Here is a 21,715-nt window from a genome sequence, read left to right as displayed (position 1 = left end):
TTTATTAGGAGTTTAATAGTGAAAAACTGGGGGTGCTGCTTTGGCTTAGGAGCAGGCACCCCATGTACAGAGGCTACAGTCCTTGTTGCACTGATCGCAGGTTCGACTCCCAGCCTGACGATCATCAAGCTGCAAGTTTGGCAGAAAATAGTCCCTTCATGTCACTTTTCACCATTAATAGTCAGAAGCTGATGGAGACATTAAGTTTTCAGGGCCTTAAATTAAATGTTCAAGAATAATTTAACAAAAAGGCGGGGAATGAAAACTGAATTGCTGACAGGAGAAAAGAGAGGAACAGGCTTACACACTGTTAGTGTATATGACCATGGACATTATGCAGACTGGTAGTTGTGCTGCAACTTATAGTCGTCAGTGTTTAGAATTAATTTCAAGATGGACTCCACGCCTTCACACACTGACTATGAATGTCAGTCCAAACCCAGAGCGAGCCACAGCTGCCTGGCCACGCTCACAATCATCTCTGGATCTGTAAACGACAGGTACTGCAAGCACAAGCAGTCCTCCCAGTCCAGAGCAGACTGATCCTGGATCAGCCCTCTCTCTGCAAACTTCATCACCAGCAGGGCGCGCTTGATCGTCAGCCAGTTGTGCACAGCGGTGGTCACATGGCCTCTGTGATGGAGAGGGACATGTGGCCCCCAGAGGAGCACCTGCAGCATGGTCAGCATGTCTGACATCTTTGGCTGTCTGACCTCACTCTGGAGCAGAGAGGCCAGGTGAAGAAGTCCTGCTCGGTATGAGGATTTTGACCGAGCTGGATGTGATCCCAGAGATGTCTGACTTTCGTGTGAGTCGAGGCAGTAATGAATTAGAGCTCTGATCTGGGATTTGATGTAGGTAAGGGGTGCAGGTGCTGAGAGAGCAGGTGATAGCGGGGTTAAAACAACACGAGGGGAACCGTGTGACCTCCAGAGCATCTCGATATGTCTTCTTTCTTCTTTCATCATTTCAGAGGCATCTTTATTCCCTCCCTCGTCCTTCTCTCTGCTGGGCCACACTAAAAAGATCTCCTGAGGTCCGAGCTCAGCTGCAGTGGCACTGGTGTTGTACAGATGTTGTGAGCCTGTTAAAACCTGCAGCAACAGAACACACACCTGTCTGTCATAATCCAAGCAATCCTCGCCCTGTATCATCCTGCCATCCTGAACAAAGTCCTCCAGAGTGGCGAGTGGCAGGTCTCTCTCAATGCTCACAGAGTGTCCTTTCAGGAGGAAAGAGTGAACTGAGGGCAGATTAATGTTCATAAGATCCGCGGCAGACTCAGTGCTGTCTCCGCCTGGTGGTTTAGCAGCAGTGCAGGCTGACTTCACAGGATGAGAGGGATCTTGAGTTTGGAATACGTTGGAATCGTTCCTTGATTGGAAATGAGCAACAACATCTTGCACGTTGACATGTGGTGGCTGATGTTTGGTGTGAGCTGAGGATGCTCCATCAGTGTGTTTGTGTTCCTGCACAGAAAGATGTAATAAAGACACCATTGCATTGCAGTTTTTAGTGCTAAAAATGAAAAACAGATGGCCTTCCTGCTGTGGCTGTGACACCTGATGACAGTTTAGAGGAAGTGTTTCTGGCACCGCAAGGCAATGTCACAAGTGCCATAGCTGATAAAGATCATGTTTGTATTACTGGTTGCTATGTGCAAAATGTACATTGCACAATTTTTTATGCAATGTGCAAATGAGTGTGCAATCTATATATGCTGTAAAACAAGTTTTAGTGAATACAGAAGTTGTAACATTACCCTTAAAGCGAGCACCCTTCCTGGGAACTTGGTGCTGTGCAGGCTGTAGTAAACCGTTTCTCTGATCTGCTTCGGCTTGCCACTCTTACACAGCAGGAAGTCCTGAGGCTGGTAAGAGCTGACGTCTCCCTCTGCGGCCTCTCTCTGCAGCAGGATCCCAGCCTCGATGCTCTGCGCCATACTTCTCAGAAAGAGTAGATGACGATGCTGAATCCCCTGAAAAACAACCCTCTGGTCGTCGAAGCTGCCGAAAAGGAGGGGCAGATGTTCGTCCGGGGTGTCAAAGGACAGCTGGGAGAGGGACAGAGAGGGGACAGGACTCCCTCTGGCTGCTTCAAACTCTTCTGTCTCCTCATGGAAATAGGTGTCCTGTATGGGCGCCAGCATGTACAGGGGGTTGTCAAAGTTCTGGGGTCGTCTTTGAAGCGGAGACAGGGGAGGCAGAGGAGAGAGATGGGGTGCAGGGAGGGAGAGGGTGCGAGCTAGCCTCTTCTTCGGCACAGGCGGCGGGGTGCCATCAGAGAAAAATCTCACCTGGTGTTGGGAGGGATCTGAGCAACACAGAGGGAGGGATTTAGGTCAGACTTCAACACAAGAAGGAGCAATGCAACAGTCTGGACAAGAGTTACAACGGGGAAAGAAGTACATCTGATTTAATATAATGCATGTCTTCAAAACACAACGCATGTTTATGAAAGTAAAAGATGTTTACTTCCTCTCTTTCAGTTCTCATGGGAAACAAGAACTGAGAGGGTTGACTGTATTTTCCCATCACAACACAACACAAGCTGTAGATTTGATTCTAGTAAAATGCACGCAAAAACTTTCCTTCACTCGGACTATCGTCATCACTCTTGAAACCTACCGTAGCGCTGGTGTATGGGGCACTGAGCTGCATGACAGTCAGTGGGTTCAGGAAAGACGTCGTTGTCAAAGTGGTTTGGATGCTGGAGAACGACGGGGCTGAGCGGAGCACAGTCAGACTCCACACTGGAGCATCTGGAGGAGCGACTCCTGTGTAAGAGGATGTACAGGGTTACTGAAACATTTACACTTCTACCATGTGTATATGCACTGTGAATAAACATATAGAAAGCATTCTCCAAATGAAATTGTCTGCCTGTAAAAAGCATTTCTTATATATGTTCTGTGGTGCATTTTACCCCCTAAATGTGCTACTTATATCCCTTTTAATTAGGGTATTTCAGTAATGTGATTTTAAGACCTCTTTAAAACCAAGACTGTACAAAAAATACAAACTTCTAATCAGGTCTATAAGAAACTGAATATTCTTTATTCAATGGTCCTACCTGTGCTGTTTGATAGGCAGCGCTGGTGGTTGTTCCCCGGGTCCAGTCGCCATCAGGAATCTACAAAGTAGCAACACCTCGCCTGCTCCTCCGCCTCTCTCACAGCTCTCTGCTGACACTGAATGAAGTGTACATGAGGCTAACAGGTGGCTAAGTCAGAGCCTCTCTAAAGCACTTCCCGTCTACATCAGTTACTCCCTCTGTCACATTTTGCTCTGCCTCTTTCTCTCTCCTCTGTGTACTTGCAAGATTTAAGGTGCATTTGTTATCTTTTGCACTAATCGTTCCTCTGAGTCTGAGCTTGAGGTGGGTAACCGGAAAAGACGTGTGTTTTCTGAGAGCAAACTGTTCGCTGAGTTAACCTCAAGTTGACAGAAAAGGGAAGAGCAGTTTTCACTCTTGTTTCTTTCTTTCTCTCAGTCGCTGTCGAAGCCGCGGCATGAACTTTTGGATGATGCAGTTTGAGCCTTTACACATGCAATGCCCCCCTCAGGGTTTGGCTTCTGCATGTAGGAGATTTGGTTTTACTGACTTAAACGGAGAGGTAAAATATATGAGGAGCTACATACAGATGGTTTACCATGTCCATATTTTGCACAACTGTGACATTTTGAAAAAAATATCTACAGTTAGACAACTAAATTCAGTAAATCTACATTTTTTTGTATGTCCAATAAATTATATAAATCAAAAGAACACTGGGATTACACACTGAAAAACCTAAGGCCCAGTCGGCCCTCTGGCTGGGAGGTCAGAGGTCAGTTCATTTGTAATAAGGCTAGATTAAACTTGAGTATAGAGTGTGATAATTCAGACAAAGATTTCTATTTTAGAATAACAATCCATATCTTTAATCAAGTTGAAGAGTTTTTGCATTTTTCAAAAACAAGTCCACTATGAGAATTGTTTTGATGCCAAACCTAAAAAAAAATCACAAACAAGGTTAAAGATGCAATGCAGCTCTCAACTTGAGGGCAGCCATTTTTAAAATGTATTTACGCTTACACTAGCAAGCTAACATGCTTAATAATGAACAAAGAATAAGGCCTCAAACCACAAAGCCACTTGCAAACCAACAGTGTGTCAGAGCCTCGTAAACAACTCTACAACAGTGACCAATTTTGGATATCCTGATGCTTGCAATAAAACCTGTGTGATGTCAGCGACACATCAAAAGCTCCCACGCAGATGTGTGTATGATATAATAATCTAATATGATAGTGCAGTCATTATTTCTGCCGTCGTGCTAGCTGGAGTGTATTCTTGAGGCGGGCTGTGTGATGTTGAAGTACTCCCACCTCAGAGTGACTCACACATCCAAAGGGCGTCTGTGTCTCAGTTTGTTTTTCAGTATCAGTTCTGCTATGAAAGCGCTGCTATATTTGTAACACAACATTCATCATCTCATTAAAAAAACATGATGATGATAATGTGTAAACATGTTGTGACTGAAAATGAAGACAACCCCAGAGTATTACCGAATGTAAAACAGCCTAAGAAAGAGCCGAAGAGAAACATTGACATCAGTGTGTCAGTGCATCATCTACAAAAAGTCTAAATGTATGCTGCAGCAAACCTCCATGGAAATGGTGCAGGTGAAAATGTCAATCGAGCTAGAAGGTTCCTGGTACTATTCCGGGTTTGGACGTAAGGGGCCTTTTTGTAGAGAGTTTGCATGTTCTCCCAGTGCATGCATTGGTTCCCGCGTGTGATTGGGTGAATGTTACATGCAGTGCTCTGAAGTACAGTCCATTTACCATTTGTCTATCTCTATATGTTGGCCCTCTATATATGTAACCCCACCTCACACAATGCCAGCTGGGATTGGTTCCAGCCCTCTGCGGCCCTGAACAGGATAAGCAGTATAGATAATGGATGTTATGGATGGATATTAAACAGGGGTAGATAGACGAACTGGTGTCAAAGAACATTTCAGTCAAATCCAAATTATAACGAAATCTATTCTTGCTTTTGAATTCTGCATCAATAAACGAGTCATTCATGTAATTATTTGGAGGGCAAAAGTTGGCATGGAAGAAAGAGTTTGGTTACCACTGGTGGATGAGGTTATTGTTTCTTTTATACAATCAATGAATTTATCAATGGAAATACACGATTGGTTGTCCGTTCAATAGGTAAATATAGTTCAAACACATGCAGTCACATCAGCTCTGGCTCTACCTTCAGCAACGTTAAATATGGCTTTAGCTGAAACTGTTGATCCTGTGTGATGAGGATGTGGTTTGTGGTGCTGTTCAATAGTGCTGAGATATATTTGTGACCCTATTTATACTCTTGGTTGCAGTCACTGAAGTTATGCCCTATTTCTCTGGGTGTGTTCTCATAATAACAAACCTAGAATTTTCAAACATCAGCTTTGTCTCCATTACTGCTTCAACTTACACCATGCACGTAAACAAACACAGCGGGTTATTATAATTTTAGATGAACCTAATCTATTCTTATGTTCATGGGGACCCTTTCTTGTGTTCTCCCCGCCCTCCAATTAGAGCCGGGCAATCTGCGTCATCATGACATGATCCCACTAAATATCAGCGCGTGGGAGCATTGAGGACACAGGATACAAGGATGTATTAGTGGAGCATCATAAAGGGCCTTTCCACTTGAGCTCTTCATATGCTAAGGAGCAAGGAGAACTGCTGGGTGTATCTGAGGGCATCAGCACACAGTGTCTCCTGCAGGGAGAAAACCAAACAGACATATTCAACACGGGGCTGAATAGAAGCAGACGGCTAGAGAGGATGTGACATTTAAGGCCCTGAAAAAAGGGTGGAGGAATTTATTAACCTTAAAAACACAGCTGAAGTGAAGTTTCACTCTGTCGCAATGAGAATTTTAAATGTGACCCTGTGTGACCCTTGACACAAGAAACAGGAAGTTTGAAATAAAATACGGCTATGAGAGACTCAAACATAATACGCACAACGTTGCAGCATTTTGTTTATGTTGGTTTATTTGGTACATTTTTTAAGAGCACTTTTTACATGAGTGAATGCACATTTTAAACAACTTTTCTTTACACTTCCACTTCACATTGTTGTAAATCAGTCCCAGAATTTCATTTCAAATGGCGGGATGTGAAGTGTTTCCTTATAACATTGTAGAAGCGCCGCTTAAGCCTCCCGTCTTGATGTCTTTGTGTAGAAGAGTATGAAACTGTAGGGTTGATAGAGGAGGCAGAAGAGGCTCTCATCTCTCCTTTTAATCCTTCTTTATTCTGTGAGTCAATTGAGTCTTTAGAAAGTCTCTTCTTGTCTCCTGACGGGTGAGAGCAGCTGCCTTTGTTGTCTACTATCCCTGTCCCTGCGGCTTTGCTGAGACAGCAGGCAGTCTCCTTGTCCTTGTTAAGACGCCGTAGCCCAGCTTGACAGAGCAGCGCCTCCTCGCTCACCATCTGCGGGCTCTGGCTCAAGGTGATGAAGCCATAGGGTGTGGTGACTTTGGTGAGGTGTGGGAGGGAGAGGGCGGCTCTGCTGACAGGGTCCAAACAGTGATAGGATCCCTCACGCTGAAGATGAGCTCTCCTCAGGGTTAAGGGGTCAGAAACACTGCGCTCAGCCCTGCGGTCTGACAGAACCAGACTGCAGCCGGGGGCTGATGTGGATGATGAGAGCGTGGAGGACGTAGAGGCAGAAAAAGACGACCCTTTCTCAGTCCTAGAGTTCCCTAAGCCTTCCTCTGTCTCTGCATCCCCCTCCTCTGCCTCTCTGTCTAATGATCTTAAGCTGTTCTGCACAGACAGGCTTGGTATGGTGAACTGTGGGATGCTTTCAGGTGTCAGGATATTTGGAAATATATTCTCCCGGCTGATCTGAGAGTCTGATCCAAGAGAACACCCAAGGGACTTTGCACTGCTGGTAGCCCACAAGAGTGCACGGATCCCTGCGCTGCTGTGCCTGCGTGCGGTGGAGAAATCTTCTTTAGCTTTGGCTCCACTGCAAATACCTCCAATGCTGAACGTCCGTGTGACTGTGGTCTTATCCATCACTCAATGTCTTGCACTCTCTTTGCACAAAGGCCTGGTTGTAGATTGGATAGAGGAGAGATGGCAGGCTTTTATACTTGTCTACTTACGCATTTTGTCGTCCACAAAGTGCATCAACAATAGCGTGGATGTGACGAAAGCCACAGGCGGAAATGTTTACCAATTAAGGGAGCTTGTCAAGTATAGACGCATAATGAGAGGCCTCTCTCATAGACCTCTTCATACGCTAAGGAGCAAACTGAAATGGAGCCTCTTCCTGCGTCTCAGTGTCCATGTTTAACATGTTACTATTTTTAGGAACAAATACTTTAAACTTTATGTGGTTAAATGGTTTCAAGTAGCTTTTCGGTGTACAGAGGGGCTAAAACCATTCACTATTTTTTATCAGCAAAATATTTGCTTATTATTGTTTGAATAATTCAATGAAAGATTTGGACTAAATAATGTCATTACAAGCAGGGTAACTGTATTGCATTTTCCTGAAGCCCAAGACTGGAAGAAAAATTTCAGATCTCACAGAATTAGAGGCTACTTTGCAACTGTTGTAATTGTAACTGTTTTCTGCTCATCAACAAGGTGGTTGTTTACAGAGCACATTTCTTATTGTTACCTTTTAATCTAATTATTACTGGTTTCCTATTCGCAGAAAGCTTTGCCTTTCTGACACTCAGTTATACAACAACATCACAAAACAATGAGGTAATGGAAAGTTTTATTTTAGCCTTGCTCTTATGTAAGTGTTCCCTCAGCAGAGTTAAACGCAGCACTAAACTAAAAGCTAACTGAACCATCTAACAAAGCTTTTACTTGTTCATATCCAAGTCATTAAAAAATGAGGGTTAAAAAAGGCAATATGGTCAAGATATCTGACCTGAAACATAAATTTTACTTTAAAATGATTTAATTCTTTAACATCAGAAACAAAAATCTCGAACTCAATCATGGCAAATTAGGCCAATATCATTTGATGACCTGAATGTGCTGAATAATGTCAGTTAACATGATCAGATATTTCCCACACGCTCACGTCAAACTTAAAAAAAATAAATAAAAAAAACTTTTTGGGAAACATAGACTATAAATTTCTCCATTTAAGCAGACATAAATAAAACAAAGGAATAGCTACATATACAAAAGATATATCTTTAGCGTGTATTTTTGAAAGTTAAGCTAGCTTGTGATGCTACAGGGACTACCAGTTCATGTTTTCAATTGCTATGAATAGACAGATGTTTTCTAGCAACCGACCAACACATTACAACAAATTTTCATCATTTTTATTTAAGTTTAACAGTTCAACTATCGTGTTACCTTTTTGCTACCTGTTACAGGTGAGTAAGGTTTTCACTTTCTGTGTAGCATATACTGCGCAGAGCATTTAAATGTACAACCCTGTAGAATAATAAATAAATGGCCCTTGCTTTTTGATGTATTTCTGTATTTGTCTGAAAATGCTGCTACTATCCGTTTTTTGATCAAATAAAAGTGAGACCTTTATTTTGAAGTCCAAGCCTAAATCGAAGTGTTTCGTCATCACCATCTCCTAACTCGTTAATTGGCGGGATTTGTTCATTGGTCCGCTCTGATTGCGCCAGGTGCTTTAGTCCCCGTTGATTGGCTACACGGTGGAAAGCTCTGGCTACATCTCTCTCTCCAAAATCCCAGGTACTGTAGTCCTTCAGCTTCTCCTCCTCATTGCAGCCCGGCAGGTCCTCTAGGCTTTGACCCGCAGCAGGATGACTTCTGAAATCAGCAGAGATATCGTGGAGCAGGAGCAGGCCGAAAACACCGAGGTAACAATGGAAAGGGAATGATACATCAAAGCTAGCTTGTTTGTTGAATGTCTTCTGACTGGTAGGACTTTCATGGCGACATTTAATAATTTGTTCTGGTAGTTTTCACCCGTTTTGTCTCCTCGCTTGTAGGAAATAGTCGTAAGGAGAGACGGTGTGCTTCGCTCCATGGCGCGCGGTCTCTTCTGGCCTTTTGGCATCGTGGTACGAACAGCAGCTAATGTTTACTTTCAACCATAGACTGTATAAAGTCATTGCTTTTAACCTGTTAGCTTAGCATGTAGCCTAACATGTCTCTCACTTGCAGGTACGGGCATACCGCGGGTTTTGGTGGGTGCTGGGCTTCAGGCAGCCGCAGGAGAAACCCCTCGCTAGCCCCGCCATCTCCAGTCCTGCCCGCCAGAGCCTCGCCGGCCGGAAGCGCCTGCGCAGGGTCACTCGCCTGCTGCTGTCCATCCTGCCCCGCTGGGTGCAGGGCGCCCTGGGCTACCCGGTGTCCAGCAGCATTGGGCGCTCCCTCTCCCCAGGTGTGGTAGCTGTGTAGATAGTGAACATTGGTGGTAGTAATCAAAACTAAGACTTTAAATATATGGCTAGAAGTTCATCATTTGGTGTTTGTTTATGTGGGGCCAGCTGAAAAAAGGCAAATCTCGTTTCATTAAGCAATTTTCTGAAACTAATTTTGTAGTCGCAATGCCCCCTGACTTTTTAAGCTTTATTGGCAATTTTGTTATCTGAATTCATGGCTAAGCGTTTTGTTGACACCTGTCTTTCAAATCACCTTGTGGACTGTTTAGTGCATAAAGCCATATGAACTAAATGAAAGTTTGAGATCATGAAGACCATCTGATTTCAATTAAATATTATTTAAAATTGATGCCTACTTTATGATACTTGGGACAGTCAAGGTCAGGTTAATTTATGTTCACAGGTAGGAGAACCCAATGCAAATTGGCAAATGTAGCTTAACTCTTGGCACCTGTAGTAAGACTGAATAATCCTATATTTTCAGATCAATTACACCCTGAGAAGCTTGATCACCCTAAAATGTAGATTTAAACCCAGGGGTGCAAATTCCATTTTTCCCTGTGCGGCATTTTCAATTCATTAAAGAAATAACCCTTGTTGTTGGCCCTTGGCGTCTTTGCAAACCAATCTCTTATCTAGGTTTTCTTATCAAGTAAGGCCAAAAGATACTTGAGGGTAAACGCAAATACAGAATGGCAGCTGTGTTTCTAATGCATGTCATTTCACACACCTTTTTTGATAAGTGTGGAAGATCATAATTCTTTTGTAGAGAAAGCATCGAGACTTTTTTAAATTGGCTTTATTTCCAAACAGAAATCAGAGTCTCTCCTACTAAACCTTGCGGAAAGGGCAGCAAGAGAAAGCAGGATGAGTTGGACGAGGATGAGGAGGAAGACGACGAGCATCCGACCTGGGTGGAGGCACTCACTCAGGAGATCGCGGACGAAGATGCCCCTGAAGAGGATCCTGACTATGAGGTTAGTTCTTGAGGGGGCAGCAAATACCCCAAATCCCTACAATAATTTTAGTTTAGTGCTGTCAATTTTTATTCAAATACACCAGGATGGTTGAGTCATCTTTCCTTGTGACATGGCTTAATCTGAAGGGAAATTGAGGCACATCAAAGCCTGTCTCATAAGGATGTACTGAATTGCCTAAATTTATTCTGTACACACCACTTTCAGTTTCTGTTCATAGTAAACTTAAAATATTTCGGCATAACTATTAATGGCATGCGTGTAATGGTGGACCAGTTACCTAAATGCTGTTTTTTTTCAGCCCAGTACAGTAGAGACTGACAGTGAAGAGTACCGCTCGCACAACAACACAGAAAGTGAGATTGAGGTCCAGTCGAAAGGCGTGGTTGTCATTGAAGACGTGAACACGGTAAGATCATGGAGGATTTATATTTAAAAACATGAGTGACTATGTGGAAATCTATCTAATATGAACATTACTTTTCTTTATAGGTTGTTGAGCCGTCCTCTCCATCTGAAGTCACTGTGGCTGATTAATGTGTCATATTGACAATATGTTGTATGTTTCAGAGTTTTTTGTATGTTTATATTAATTCAATAAAACCTTTGCCTTGAAATTGCTGTGTCCTCTCACTAGATGGCAGTAACGATATTTCTATTCTTCTACACCACTTTTAAACGCTGAAACGAGGTGTTTGATGTAAAACACATTGGTATTTAAAACGTCTGACTGCAGATAATGCAAGTGAGAAATCACATGGACTTAATTTTTAAACCGGGGTGTATTTGGTGCTCAGTGTCATAATGCATTTTTAGTTGCAATGATTATATGCAGTTATGAGTATCTGTAAATTAACTCTAAAAGTGTCTTGTCGTAAAGCAAATGTTCTTTTAGTAAGCTAGATGTCTCAGTTTTTGGTAAGATGCAGGTTTGCTTTCTACCACTATATTGTTCGCCTAAGTGAAATAAGGGTAGCATGGGAGCATGTACTCTAAATGCAAATAAAGTTACAAAATGATCACATTTCTATGTATACAAACTAAACCAAGTTAATTTTCTAATCTCTTTATTCAGCCAGGAGCAAGAAAGGAATAATTCAAGCAGATGGCCAGTGAAAGTAATGTGTGCTGAGAACTGACCGGGTGTACAACATGATGCGTATTTAGGAGTTTTAAGAGGAGAGCTGCTTCTAATGTGTATATCATTGAGCCTACAAACTGTCCAAACAAATCTAAAACCTTTCACTTTTACGAAATATTGTCAGATGTCAGAACAAAATATGAGCTTCATTTGAAAATATATGTTTGGCCTTAGAGAGCAGCCTAACTTTCATGTGTGGGTAATCTTTTCCCACATTTCCTAAATCTTACATTTTCATCCGTGTGTGCAGCAAGCTTCATCAGCCTTTATGATTTGTAATCAAATATTAACTGCCATGTTCACCAGAGGAGTAGTGCTTCCTGCAATAACATACCTCTCTAATGCCACTTTTAGGCTTAGTTTTTTTCCCCCTTGCAGCAGTAAATATTTTTCTTTCTTCCAACAAATGTCATGAAACCGCGTAAGACGTTTGTTTTTTGAGTTACCACTCAACTTTTAGGAGGCCCTTTTGTCACATGTGAATGACTAAGTGGATGAAACTCTCCATTCACATGATGAATTTAAACTATCACCCTGACTGTGGAAGAACTAGCAGTTTGATGTGGGTTTGTCTGGGCAGTAAATGACTGATCACTCTCTGCTGCAGCTGAGGGGGAAGCTGCCGACATGTGGCTCTCTCATGACTGCCATCTGGAGAGGATGTTGAGTGTAACTATGTGCTGCCCACACAGTCGTCCCTCCTCTGTCCACCTGCATGATGTCTCTCTTAACTGCTGAGTGTGAGCTGTGTTCATGGGAGTAGGCGTCCGGCTGCTGTGAAGAGCCGCACAAACCTCTTGAAAATGACTGAACTGCTGCTTGTCCTTGTCCAGCTATCAGCACCAGCTCTCCCATTCTGTGTGGAGGAGGAGCGACCACTGGCTTCTTCTGTCTTTGCAGTGATAGTGTACAAGAACATGTCATGGTTAAAGATGAGCTAATGCTGGTCTTTTGTCTCTTGTATACTTATTTCTGTGCAAATGTTTTTTCCTTTTTGCACTTTAGTGACCTCTAGAGAGCCTGGAGGAAGTTTTTATTGAAGTAGCAGAGCTTTTGTCTGGGAAGTTTGAAGGGCAGCTCCACTTATGTTCCTCTTAAAGGTCAGTTTCATGACAAGTACTCAGGTTGTGAAAACTGACTGTTGTTTTATAAAACGGAAAAACTTCCTTATAAACAGTTATAGGGCCTGTGTCCACTATCGCTTTTTATTGCACTGGCAGTGGCCTAATGCCTGGCCCACACTAAGAGTAAACGGAAGAAGGAATTGGTGTTGATAGATTTTGGACTTTTTACTGACAATTCAGGAAGACAAAAGAACGAACTGTGGATGAAGTGGTGGAGGCCGCGTGAACATGGGCTGTACATACTTTATGCTTCACATTTGCTTTGGCTGCCATGGTTGAGGTTGTTTTGTTTTGCTTTTTTTGCTGCAGTTGTTGTGCCAAAGAGTATTTGTGCTGCCTCCTTCAGTCAGCTTGCTTCCCCATTGGCTATTATTTCGTTCCACGTGACAATCGACAGACTGCGTGCTCGGCTGTCATCATGTTTAATATTCAAAATCAGCCCGATTATCTTGTAGTGTGTACCTCACTTAAGCTCAAAAACGTCCTTGCCGTTTTTTATGGCTGCACTCTCAGTTGAAAATAGTTCAACTTTTACAACACCGCCGCACTCTCCCTTCCCGACCAATCAAAATCAAGAAGGGGCGGGACTTCAGATATGAACTTTGTCAACAACAATGGCGGAGGAGAAGCAAATCCCTTCGTGTTTTTTCAAGGCTACAATTTCCAGGTCTAGAGCTGCGGCTAACACTAGGACACGAATCCTTTCTATTATTATAATGTTTCTTTGTCAAATTTCCTCGAATAATAAAAGCAAATATTAAGCATCCAGAGCAATTTAAAACAGACTGACCAATCACAACCAAAGGAAGCAGACGTTCTACCAGAACTTTCTGAACAGTAAGCGCCGGTGAGAAGCGCTCTGAAAGTGAGGTCATGGGCGCTGCCAGTGCAAACAACGCTGTTACAATTCTCTGGTCGTGTCCAAGTTAAAGGCATGTTGAAAAAGTAGACCCACAGTATGAGCTGTAAACTGGATACACACTGTGAGCAGATGATGAAATGTTTTTGGAAGAAAATACAATTCTTACAATTGAATAACCTCCTCAGGTAGTCCCACTGAATTTACAACATCATTTTCAAGGGCACCTGACTTCATGTTGAATAATACACGAGACTGGAGAGAAATAATGCACATTAGAAAAAAAAAACATGATACAAAATATGAAACAGAAAGGGAAGTCATATTTCAAAAAGTAAAACTAAGATATCACTCAGTTTAAAGTACTCATTAATACATTTTTGAAGCCCTATACATTCAGGAAATGTGCCATTAAGTGTGAGTCTGCTTGTGACCTTTGTTTGGCATTGCTCTGATAAAGATCCCAAAACTTCTAAATTTGTTCACACGCTGTAAATCCCAACAACTCCACCTGACTGTGTTCAATACAATTTAACAGCATATCTCAGCTCTGATATGGGACTGATTATGGTAGACCGTAGCTCAGTCTGTAGAGACTTGGCTTGGGAACCGGTTCAAGTCCCGGTGCGGACCAAGCCTGGAATTGGGGCTGGTAGCTGGAGAGGTGCAAGTTCCTTTCCTGTCGAGGTTTCCTTGAGCAAGGCACCGAATTCCCCAACTGCTCGGGGCGCATGTCCATGTGCAGTCCCCTCACTCTGACATCTCTCCATTAGTACACGTCCATTGCATCCTGTTAGTGCATGCCTGTATTTCAGGCCTTTGTGTGTGTAGCATCTTCTAACTGCAACAAGTACTAAAGAGTTGCTAAAAAGCCTTATACTTTTGACTGAGTTGCTGCCGTTACCTTTGCAACATATTAATAATAAATTAATTGTTAATTAATGTGCCATCAGGAGAAAGTGAACACCTCTGACAATCTCAGCAATCATTTAACATCATGACCTTCATTAAACTGTTATCTGCGGGGCTGTTGTTCTGCATAGTGTCCTTGTTAATTTGTCACCCTGTGTGTTTGCATGACAACACTTCAGACACCGCAGTTTAAAAGAGACAAAATTCCCGCACAGATGGGAAGCAATGCAGCTGTTGACACAAAGACTCCAGCTGCTTTTAATTAATTCCTGAAAAACACTTGAAGATGTTTTGACAGTGAACTTTTCGACTTCCTCTTCTTCTTTCCCTCTCAGATGTTTTTCACCTCCTGATGCCGTGGTGCAAAGGCAACCGCCACCTTCCTGAAGCAGCTCAGCGCACATTGGTATGAATTTAATTCTTGATGTTTATGTGTGTGTCTGTGTTTGTGGGAAGGGCAGCCGCAGTGAGAGCTGGATACAGAAGAGGAACTGGTGGTCTCTGGGGGTTCTCATGGCTGTCTGAACGTTTGAAGGGGAGGCTGCTCAGCGGAGGCAGCGATGGAGAGCATCGACCTCTATCTGTGGTGTTTGTAGCCAGCTGGAGAGCGCTTTTAAAACAGGAGCTCTGTCTTTGCCTTTCAACTGCAAGGTGAAACACAGCATCTTGAAGGGGCTATAAATTTCATGTGCACAGTCCCAGGTGAGCTGTAGCACAAAGGCAGCCTGCCTCATGCGGTGAATGTAGCGGATGTAATAGTAATAGATTGCTGCATGCAGAGTGAATTGTTGAGGTGATTAGTTTACATGCAGGGCCCTTTAATATTATGTCACAGCTTTTTTTTATTACATTACTCCTGATTTATGTAAGAAGTTCTTCTTCTAATGCAGCACAGATTGTTATAAAACCTCCCTGACACGCGCTAAGGCTCAAAACTCTGCAGGGCAACAACTAGGACTGGGTGACATCGGCTTATTGTCACCTTGAATGAATGGCAGCAGGTGCCGGCTGCTCCCCAGGCCCTCAGTCCGACCTGCAGGCTATTATCTTCTACATTACAATGTGACTCTGTAATGTCTGCCAGCAAAAGCCCTCTAACTGGCTCCCCTGCCTCTTACTTTTCCGCTCTAACCTTCTTTACTGCCCCTACTTACCCCCCTCCAAACACAGTCATGCAGCGTGTCTCGCTTTACCTCCAGCCTAATGACCAGCTGTCCCCGGAGATTTCAAGTGCATCCATCATCTTGAGGGAAGTAGAGCAGGAAAGGAGGCATGAAAAATGAAGCGGACAGGTGGAGCCCTCGGTTAGTGATACACGTTGATGCCGAGGACAGAGAGGGCTCCCAAAAAAGTTTCAGAATAAAGGAAAGCTGAATAGAAATCAGATTTTGTGTAATCGATGTTGACCGAAGCGCCGTGGAGCGACTGTTGGACCGACAGTTGGTGGATGAGCAAGTCCCACCTCAGGGGACTGTCTCTGAAAATCAAGTCAAGCTTTCCGAGCGAGACAGAATAGTAAATTTGCTCTGGAGATAATTTGAAACAGCAGCCTTGTTCACTTTTTTTAATGTCTGTTTTATCCCCTCATATAGTTTAACATAATAATCTGGTGCCCTGAACTATCACAGGGTAGCTTAAATCCCCGAAGTCCGCCCTGAGCTGCCGGGCAGTGTCAACTCATCTTCTCATCAGGATGAGTGTATTTCACGTCTCAGCGAGCTCCTTGATCAATCCAGCAGGATTTAAGGGCTTTGCTGCTACCTGTGATTGTTAACGTCCTTGTCCGTCCAAAGGTCGCTCACACCTCTGACTCACTGCAAAAATGTGCAGGGCCGTCAAAGCGTGTGAAGTCAGCCCCTGCTGATGTCAGTAAGCAAATTAATTCACACGTTTTTAAAGCTATTTTAAGACACAACCCAGGGACCAGCAAGACTCTTAGGAGGAGCAAACGCATGCAGACAAAAGAGATGTAAGTGTCAGCTTGTAAATGAATTGCAGTGCAGATGTACTCCTCATCTTATGCCTGACCTTTGACTCTCCTTTATTAAATTGTTCACACCAGCTGCAGGAATCTGTCACTTTCTCTTCGCGACCAGCCTTTCAGGATTTGAGAGAATTTTAAACATGCAGCCTGGATCTTAACAAAAAGCTGCACGACTTGTTCCCATAGTTTCTTTGCACGACTTTTGAAAGGTATTTTTGCAAGCGTGTGCATTGTAGTGTGCATCTTAGCTCAGTTTTGCAGACTTGTACATTTTGTTTTCTGCCTTTAAACTCTGATTTGCAAGTGGGTGCATTCACAAAGGATTTCAGGCTTACAAGCTCCTTTCTGCATTCCCATGGAAGTCACGCTCACAAGGATGCAGTGACAGGCACAGGAGCTCGGGAAAGCGATATATGATAAATGATAAGCTATATGGGGCACTGAATTTAGGAGATTTGCTGTTACCCGTCACAAATGAGACAAACATTAGGGTAGAAACATGATAGACATTGATGGAGGGAAGCAAAGCCTCGCTCACTTCTGAACAAAAACACAACTTTTACTTTGTATGAAAAAACAACTTTATTCACTGAGTTTTTTTTCGAGAAACTGAATCATATCTATGGAGAAATATTTTCTGGTTTCCCTCCTTTGCTGCTCTTCCTCAACTCTTAATGACTTCCAGAGTTTCCTGATTGAACTATCGCTCTGTTTGCTGTGCAGCTAGATGTTACAGATACAAACTTTGATGTACAATCTTACAAAGCTACTGTTACAGATTCAAAACCCTGTTTTTAAGTAGACATTTTGTAATGATATAATGGTGACAATCTGTTACTACTGGGCCATTGTTGCCCCCAGGTGGTGTTATGTAGGACTTAATGGAAGCCTGCTGTTCTTTGAATGAGCCACTGTGGATCTGGGTAACATTTAATGAAGTGTCATTGTGCCTTTGTCTGGGTCCATACTTCTGAAACCTTATTTATGAGCGTGTTTATATGAATACGAGCATCCTGTTTTGTTAGGGCTTTGATGTATCCTGGTTGTGTTTTGTGCATGTAAACATCGTGCCCTGGTTTCAGAAATCTGGATAAGCCCTTAACCTGGTTTTAAGAAACCTTGTTACGTTTGGAGTACTCTGACAGAAAGTAGGATACCGTGTATGTAACACTTTCATCAGGGTTCTGATCAGTCTTTGTGGCTGAGCTAAGAAACTGTAGAAGGATTTAAATAACCAGGTTTATAATCTCCTTTTAAACATCATATCCAGACAAACATCAAACACAGTATAAGGCTCAAAAACCTTAACACTCATGAGTATTCACTGAAGTATAATAATAGCAGGTTAGTCTGTTATCAGGCTAACTTTGCTGTGCTTATGCTGCTGATTTAAATGTTTGTAAAAGCACACATGATGTGATATGTGGCTGTTTTGGACAGAAATATTAAATAAGAGCTTCGCAACAAACTGATCAATATTTCTTCATGGTAGAGTATAATGAATATTACCAGATAAATCCACCATACAGTCAGATATTAAAGTCGAGCTGAAACGGCATTTCGAGAGTATCTAGCTTCCGTATCGTGACGTATTTCCGAGTGAAACAGGACGTGCAGGCGGGACATATCATTAGAGGGATTTGATTTTATCGTTGAGAAGTGGGCGTAGACAGACGTTCTCCACAGCGCAGTAGCTAGCTAACTGACCGAACGTTCTTGGTGCTCTGCGGCTAAATGTTGCAGATTGATTGGTTGAAATTGGTTGGTACTAGCCTACGTAAGCACACGGGATATTTAATTTTTTCAGGAAGAAAAAATGATCGGATTTTGATATAATAATAATAAGAAATTGATTTTCTGTATTTTCTTTGGCCTATATTGTCAAATAGATGCACAATATTACCGGGGATGTGATCTAAAAGGATTAAAATGACATTTTTCATTTCACCTCAACATTAATATTTGCGATATCAGATTTAAGCCTGTAAATTTGAAAAAATGCACTGAAAATGTAATGTAATGGTAATTTGCACTGGAGAATAACTCAAAGCTTTTTGGCCCAGCATACAGGTTTAACTCTTGAAGTAGCATGACTTAATGATGAATCCTGAGCAGCTCTGTAAGCAGCTTTGATGAGAAGCTCTGCTGAAATACTTCTTATGTGAAATACTTAATATTTGAACATTTATTTAACACTCAGACTGCAGAAAGAAAAGTTTTTCAAAGTTTATTATTTTGCAGTTTCTACTAGACATGCAAAATGTATAAGTCCCTCTCCATGTTTATGAATATTTTCGTATTTCATATTTTTCAAATATTTTATTAACTAAATAAAACATAGTTTTACAGATACAGTTACTCTATATGTTGCAAAAAAGTAAGTAGTGACATAACTTTATCGAAAGTATTTAGACAAATATTAACAGTGTCATGTATTAATATGTAATATGCATTCAAACTTTATTACTTTTTTACCTGTTTTTTTTTTAAAGCACGTGTCACAAGTAAGAGTGGGAAGTTGTCTTAAACTTCAACTTGAAAGTTTTCAGTTTTAACACCTTGAAAAAACCAGTGTCAGCACCTCCGAGCTGTGCTGACAGGAGGAGCAGCTCCTGAATAAAGACACCTGGTGCTTCCTCCCTGAGTTATCTTCAGCTGCAGCAGAAGTCGTGCCTGCCTGCATGCTCCGAGCACCTACATTTCTCTCTGTTAAGAGAACCTGCTGCTCAGAAAATGGTTGGTTTTAAAAGAGCAAAACGGTCTCATTTTGTATTGGTGGCAGTGAAGCAATAGATCCTCTTTGGCTAGTTGTGTGACATATTAACATACCTACATGCAGTGTCTCTCGTGTGTATCCCCCTCAGTCAACCGTGTCAGTGTCTTTTTCTGGTTTCTAGAAACAGACGCAGGGAGTTCATGTTCCTCGAGTGACGATGGGAAGGCAGCTGCTTCCAGGGACCGCGTGGTGAACCCTATGACAGTTATACTAGTGCATATCATTGTTTTGTTTCTGCGACTTGCTTTTACCCGTTTGGTAGTGTCAAAAGGACGTCAATAGGCTGTGTGTTAAAGCCTCTGCAAAGTGTTTCCACTTGATGTGGCCTTATTATGTCTTGTCTCAGGGCCTTCTGGGAATATAAAGACTGCTTCATAGTTTTATCCCTCATGGATTGATTTTTGTTGTACCTATACATCTTTATCAAAGCAGACATTTTGGTTCATTGTAGCAATTAATAACATAAAAAGCAGCTGCACTCCTTTAGGTTACCTTATTTCATCCTGAGTCCTTTCTGTCAATATAATAATATTCTGTAATAAAGGTATATTGGGATGCAGGAACACACCATTATCATTATAATTTGGTGAAACAGCCCTTCACATGTACCTCTGACTGGAGGTCTGATCAACCAGATTAACTGAAAACATCTGTGTTAGTGTGCAGAGCCTTAAAATGCACGGTAATTACTAAATCAATGCTGGGCAGTAATGACTTTTTTTAGGTACATGTGGTATAATTCTGTAATTTCAGTCGATTCAGGTTCATCTCGTCAGCTTTGTCACTGAGAGTTTGATAGATGGTTGACATCAGTCTCAGAGCAGAGGAGCCTTGGAGTGTTGGCTTGACGAAGGGCGTGTGGGAAGACGGTTAGCCTCTGCTAAAACATAGGGTAACTCATATGTTAGCTTGCTTATGTCTTAGCGGTGTCTCAATTTGGGGGCTGCATCCTTAGAAGGATGTAGACTATGGAGGATAAGTTATTTGTAGCCTGTATAGACCGCTAAGGCAGAACTGAATCCTGCTCTACGGAGGATTTCCTGTTTGCGTCACCAGCTGTTCCCGTCCTTAACCTTGCATCACCAAACACAGTCTTGTTGCCTAGCAACAGGTAGCTAGTGGGCTAACTAGCCATCATATCTGATCATAACTAACGTCATGTAACTTAACCTTTTATTTTAAAGATAAATAGTTTCAAGGCCCCTTTCGTGTTTTTAACATTTGTATTGCTAGCTATTCGATTGAGTTTAAACCAAAACCTTTTATAATTAAAAGTGTATTCCTCGGCTGTTTTAAGAGTTCGCCATCTTGTTTGAATTGGTGCGCAATGGATCTCAGGATACGTTGGGCCGCAAAGGATGCACCTGATGGATCCTTTGTGGCCAAGGAAAAGGAGGACGCATTTGAAGGAGCCTCCGAAATGGGACAGACTTCTGCTGTGATGCAATTGGCCTTCAAATATGTCCTTTGAAGGATGCAGGGCCTAAATTGAGACACAAGAGCTGTGCCTTAGCTGGCTTGCTAGCGTTAGCCATTAGTGATGCTACATTCAGAACTCACCTGGTTTTGTTCATAGTGTGAACCAGTGAATGTCTTCACTGGGAAGATGGGATGATGCAACGCCCAGCGCTAACTTTAAACTAGCTGTTAACTGCGATATTGTCATTTCTTGTGTGTTAGTACAGTACAGCTGCTGCATAAATGAAGCTGAGAAAACAGTTCGATATTTGCATGTATTCAGTGGGTTTAGAGAAACTACGGTAAATAAAGTAGCCCACAAAAAATTCTGAAATTCCTATCACTTCCAGGTTTGTCTTGTCAGCTTCTAATTGAGAGTTTGATGGATTGTTGACATCGGTCTCTGAGCAGAGGAGTCTATGGAGTGTTAGCTTGACGCAGGGCGCAGGGAAGACGGTTAGCCCATGCTAAAACAGAATAAATGCAACTTCAGCTAACTCCTATGTTAGCTTGCTTATATCTTGTGTGTACTTAGCTGGCTTGCTAATGTTAGCCGCCAGTGATGCTACATTCAGGGCTCACCTGGCTTTGTTCAGAGTAGTGAAGAGTGAACCCCATGTCTTCACTGGGAAGATAGGATGATGCAGCACCCAGGGCTAACGTTTAGCTAGCTGTTACTGTCAGTGACTTTACCTTCACCTAAAAAATGTCTCATACGATATTATTTCTTGTGTTATTAGCACAGCTGTTATATAAATGGAGTGAAGAAAACAGAACAATGTTTGTATGTATGCAGCAGGTTGAGCAAAACTAATGTTACTCAAGTAGCCCACATGAGAAACCTTTTTCCATTTTGAGGTTATTGTTTACTTCTCTCCTGTGTACTGCTTTACTCCAGACCTGATAACCATGACCTCCTGGAGGTTATAAACTCAGCTCAGAGCTCCCACACAAACCATGAACTTAAGTATTTTGCTGCTAGCTGCAAGACTAACTACGCTAACAGCAGCAACACTTAGCAGCAGTGGTTATTTAAGCAAGGCTGTCTGTCCTTGAAAATCATTTCTGATGGACAGCTTTGTGTC

General features: G+C 42.4%; 2 protein-coding genes across 2 annotated transcripts; one reads left to right on the top strand and one right to left on the bottom strand.

Annotated features, from left to right (window-relative positions):
- Window positions 1–16: 16 nt before the first annotated feature.
- LOC138607673 (inactive tyrosine-protein kinase PEAK1-like) lies at window positions 17–3,236 on the bottom strand. The gene is made up of 4 exons (XM_069680314.1): window positions 3,073–3,236; window positions 2,628–2,776; window positions 1,763–2,313; window positions 17–1,469 (listed from the first exon to the last, which is right to left on the bottom strand). Exons 1-4 carry the CDS (start codon window positions 3,123–3,125, stop codon window positions 429–431), a joined length of 1,794 nt encoding a protein of 597 aa, XP_069536415.1. The 5' UTR covers window positions 3,126–3,236; the 3' UTR covers window positions 17–428.
- Window positions 3,237–8,814: 5,578 nt separating this feature from the next.
- On the top strand, window positions 8,815–14,937 carry org (oogenesis-related gene). Its single transcript, XM_069680629.1, has 6 exons — window positions 8,815–8,871; window positions 9,004–9,075; window positions 9,179–9,398; window positions 10,213–10,376; window positions 10,678–10,785; window positions 14,869–14,937. Exons 1-6 carry the CDS (start codon window positions 8,815–8,817, stop codon window positions 14,935–14,937), a joined length of 690 nt encoding a protein of 229 aa, XP_069536730.1.
- The last annotated feature ends 6,778 nt before the right edge of the window (window positions 14,938–21,715 follow it).

This window comes from Semicossyphus pulcher, unplaced genomic scaffold (assembly GCF_022749685.1).
Source record: "Semicossyphus pulcher isolate SPU_LCO1_2020_fin unplaced genomic scaffold, fSemPul1.0.p SCAF_4, whole genome shotgun sequence".
In the NCBI taxonomy this organism is placed as follows: Eukaryota; Metazoa; Chordata; class Actinopteri; order Labriformes; family Labridae; genus Semicossyphus; species Semicossyphus pulcher.
Note: the sequence above shows the minus strand (reverse complement) of the source record. Positions and strands in the feature narration are given on the sequence as shown.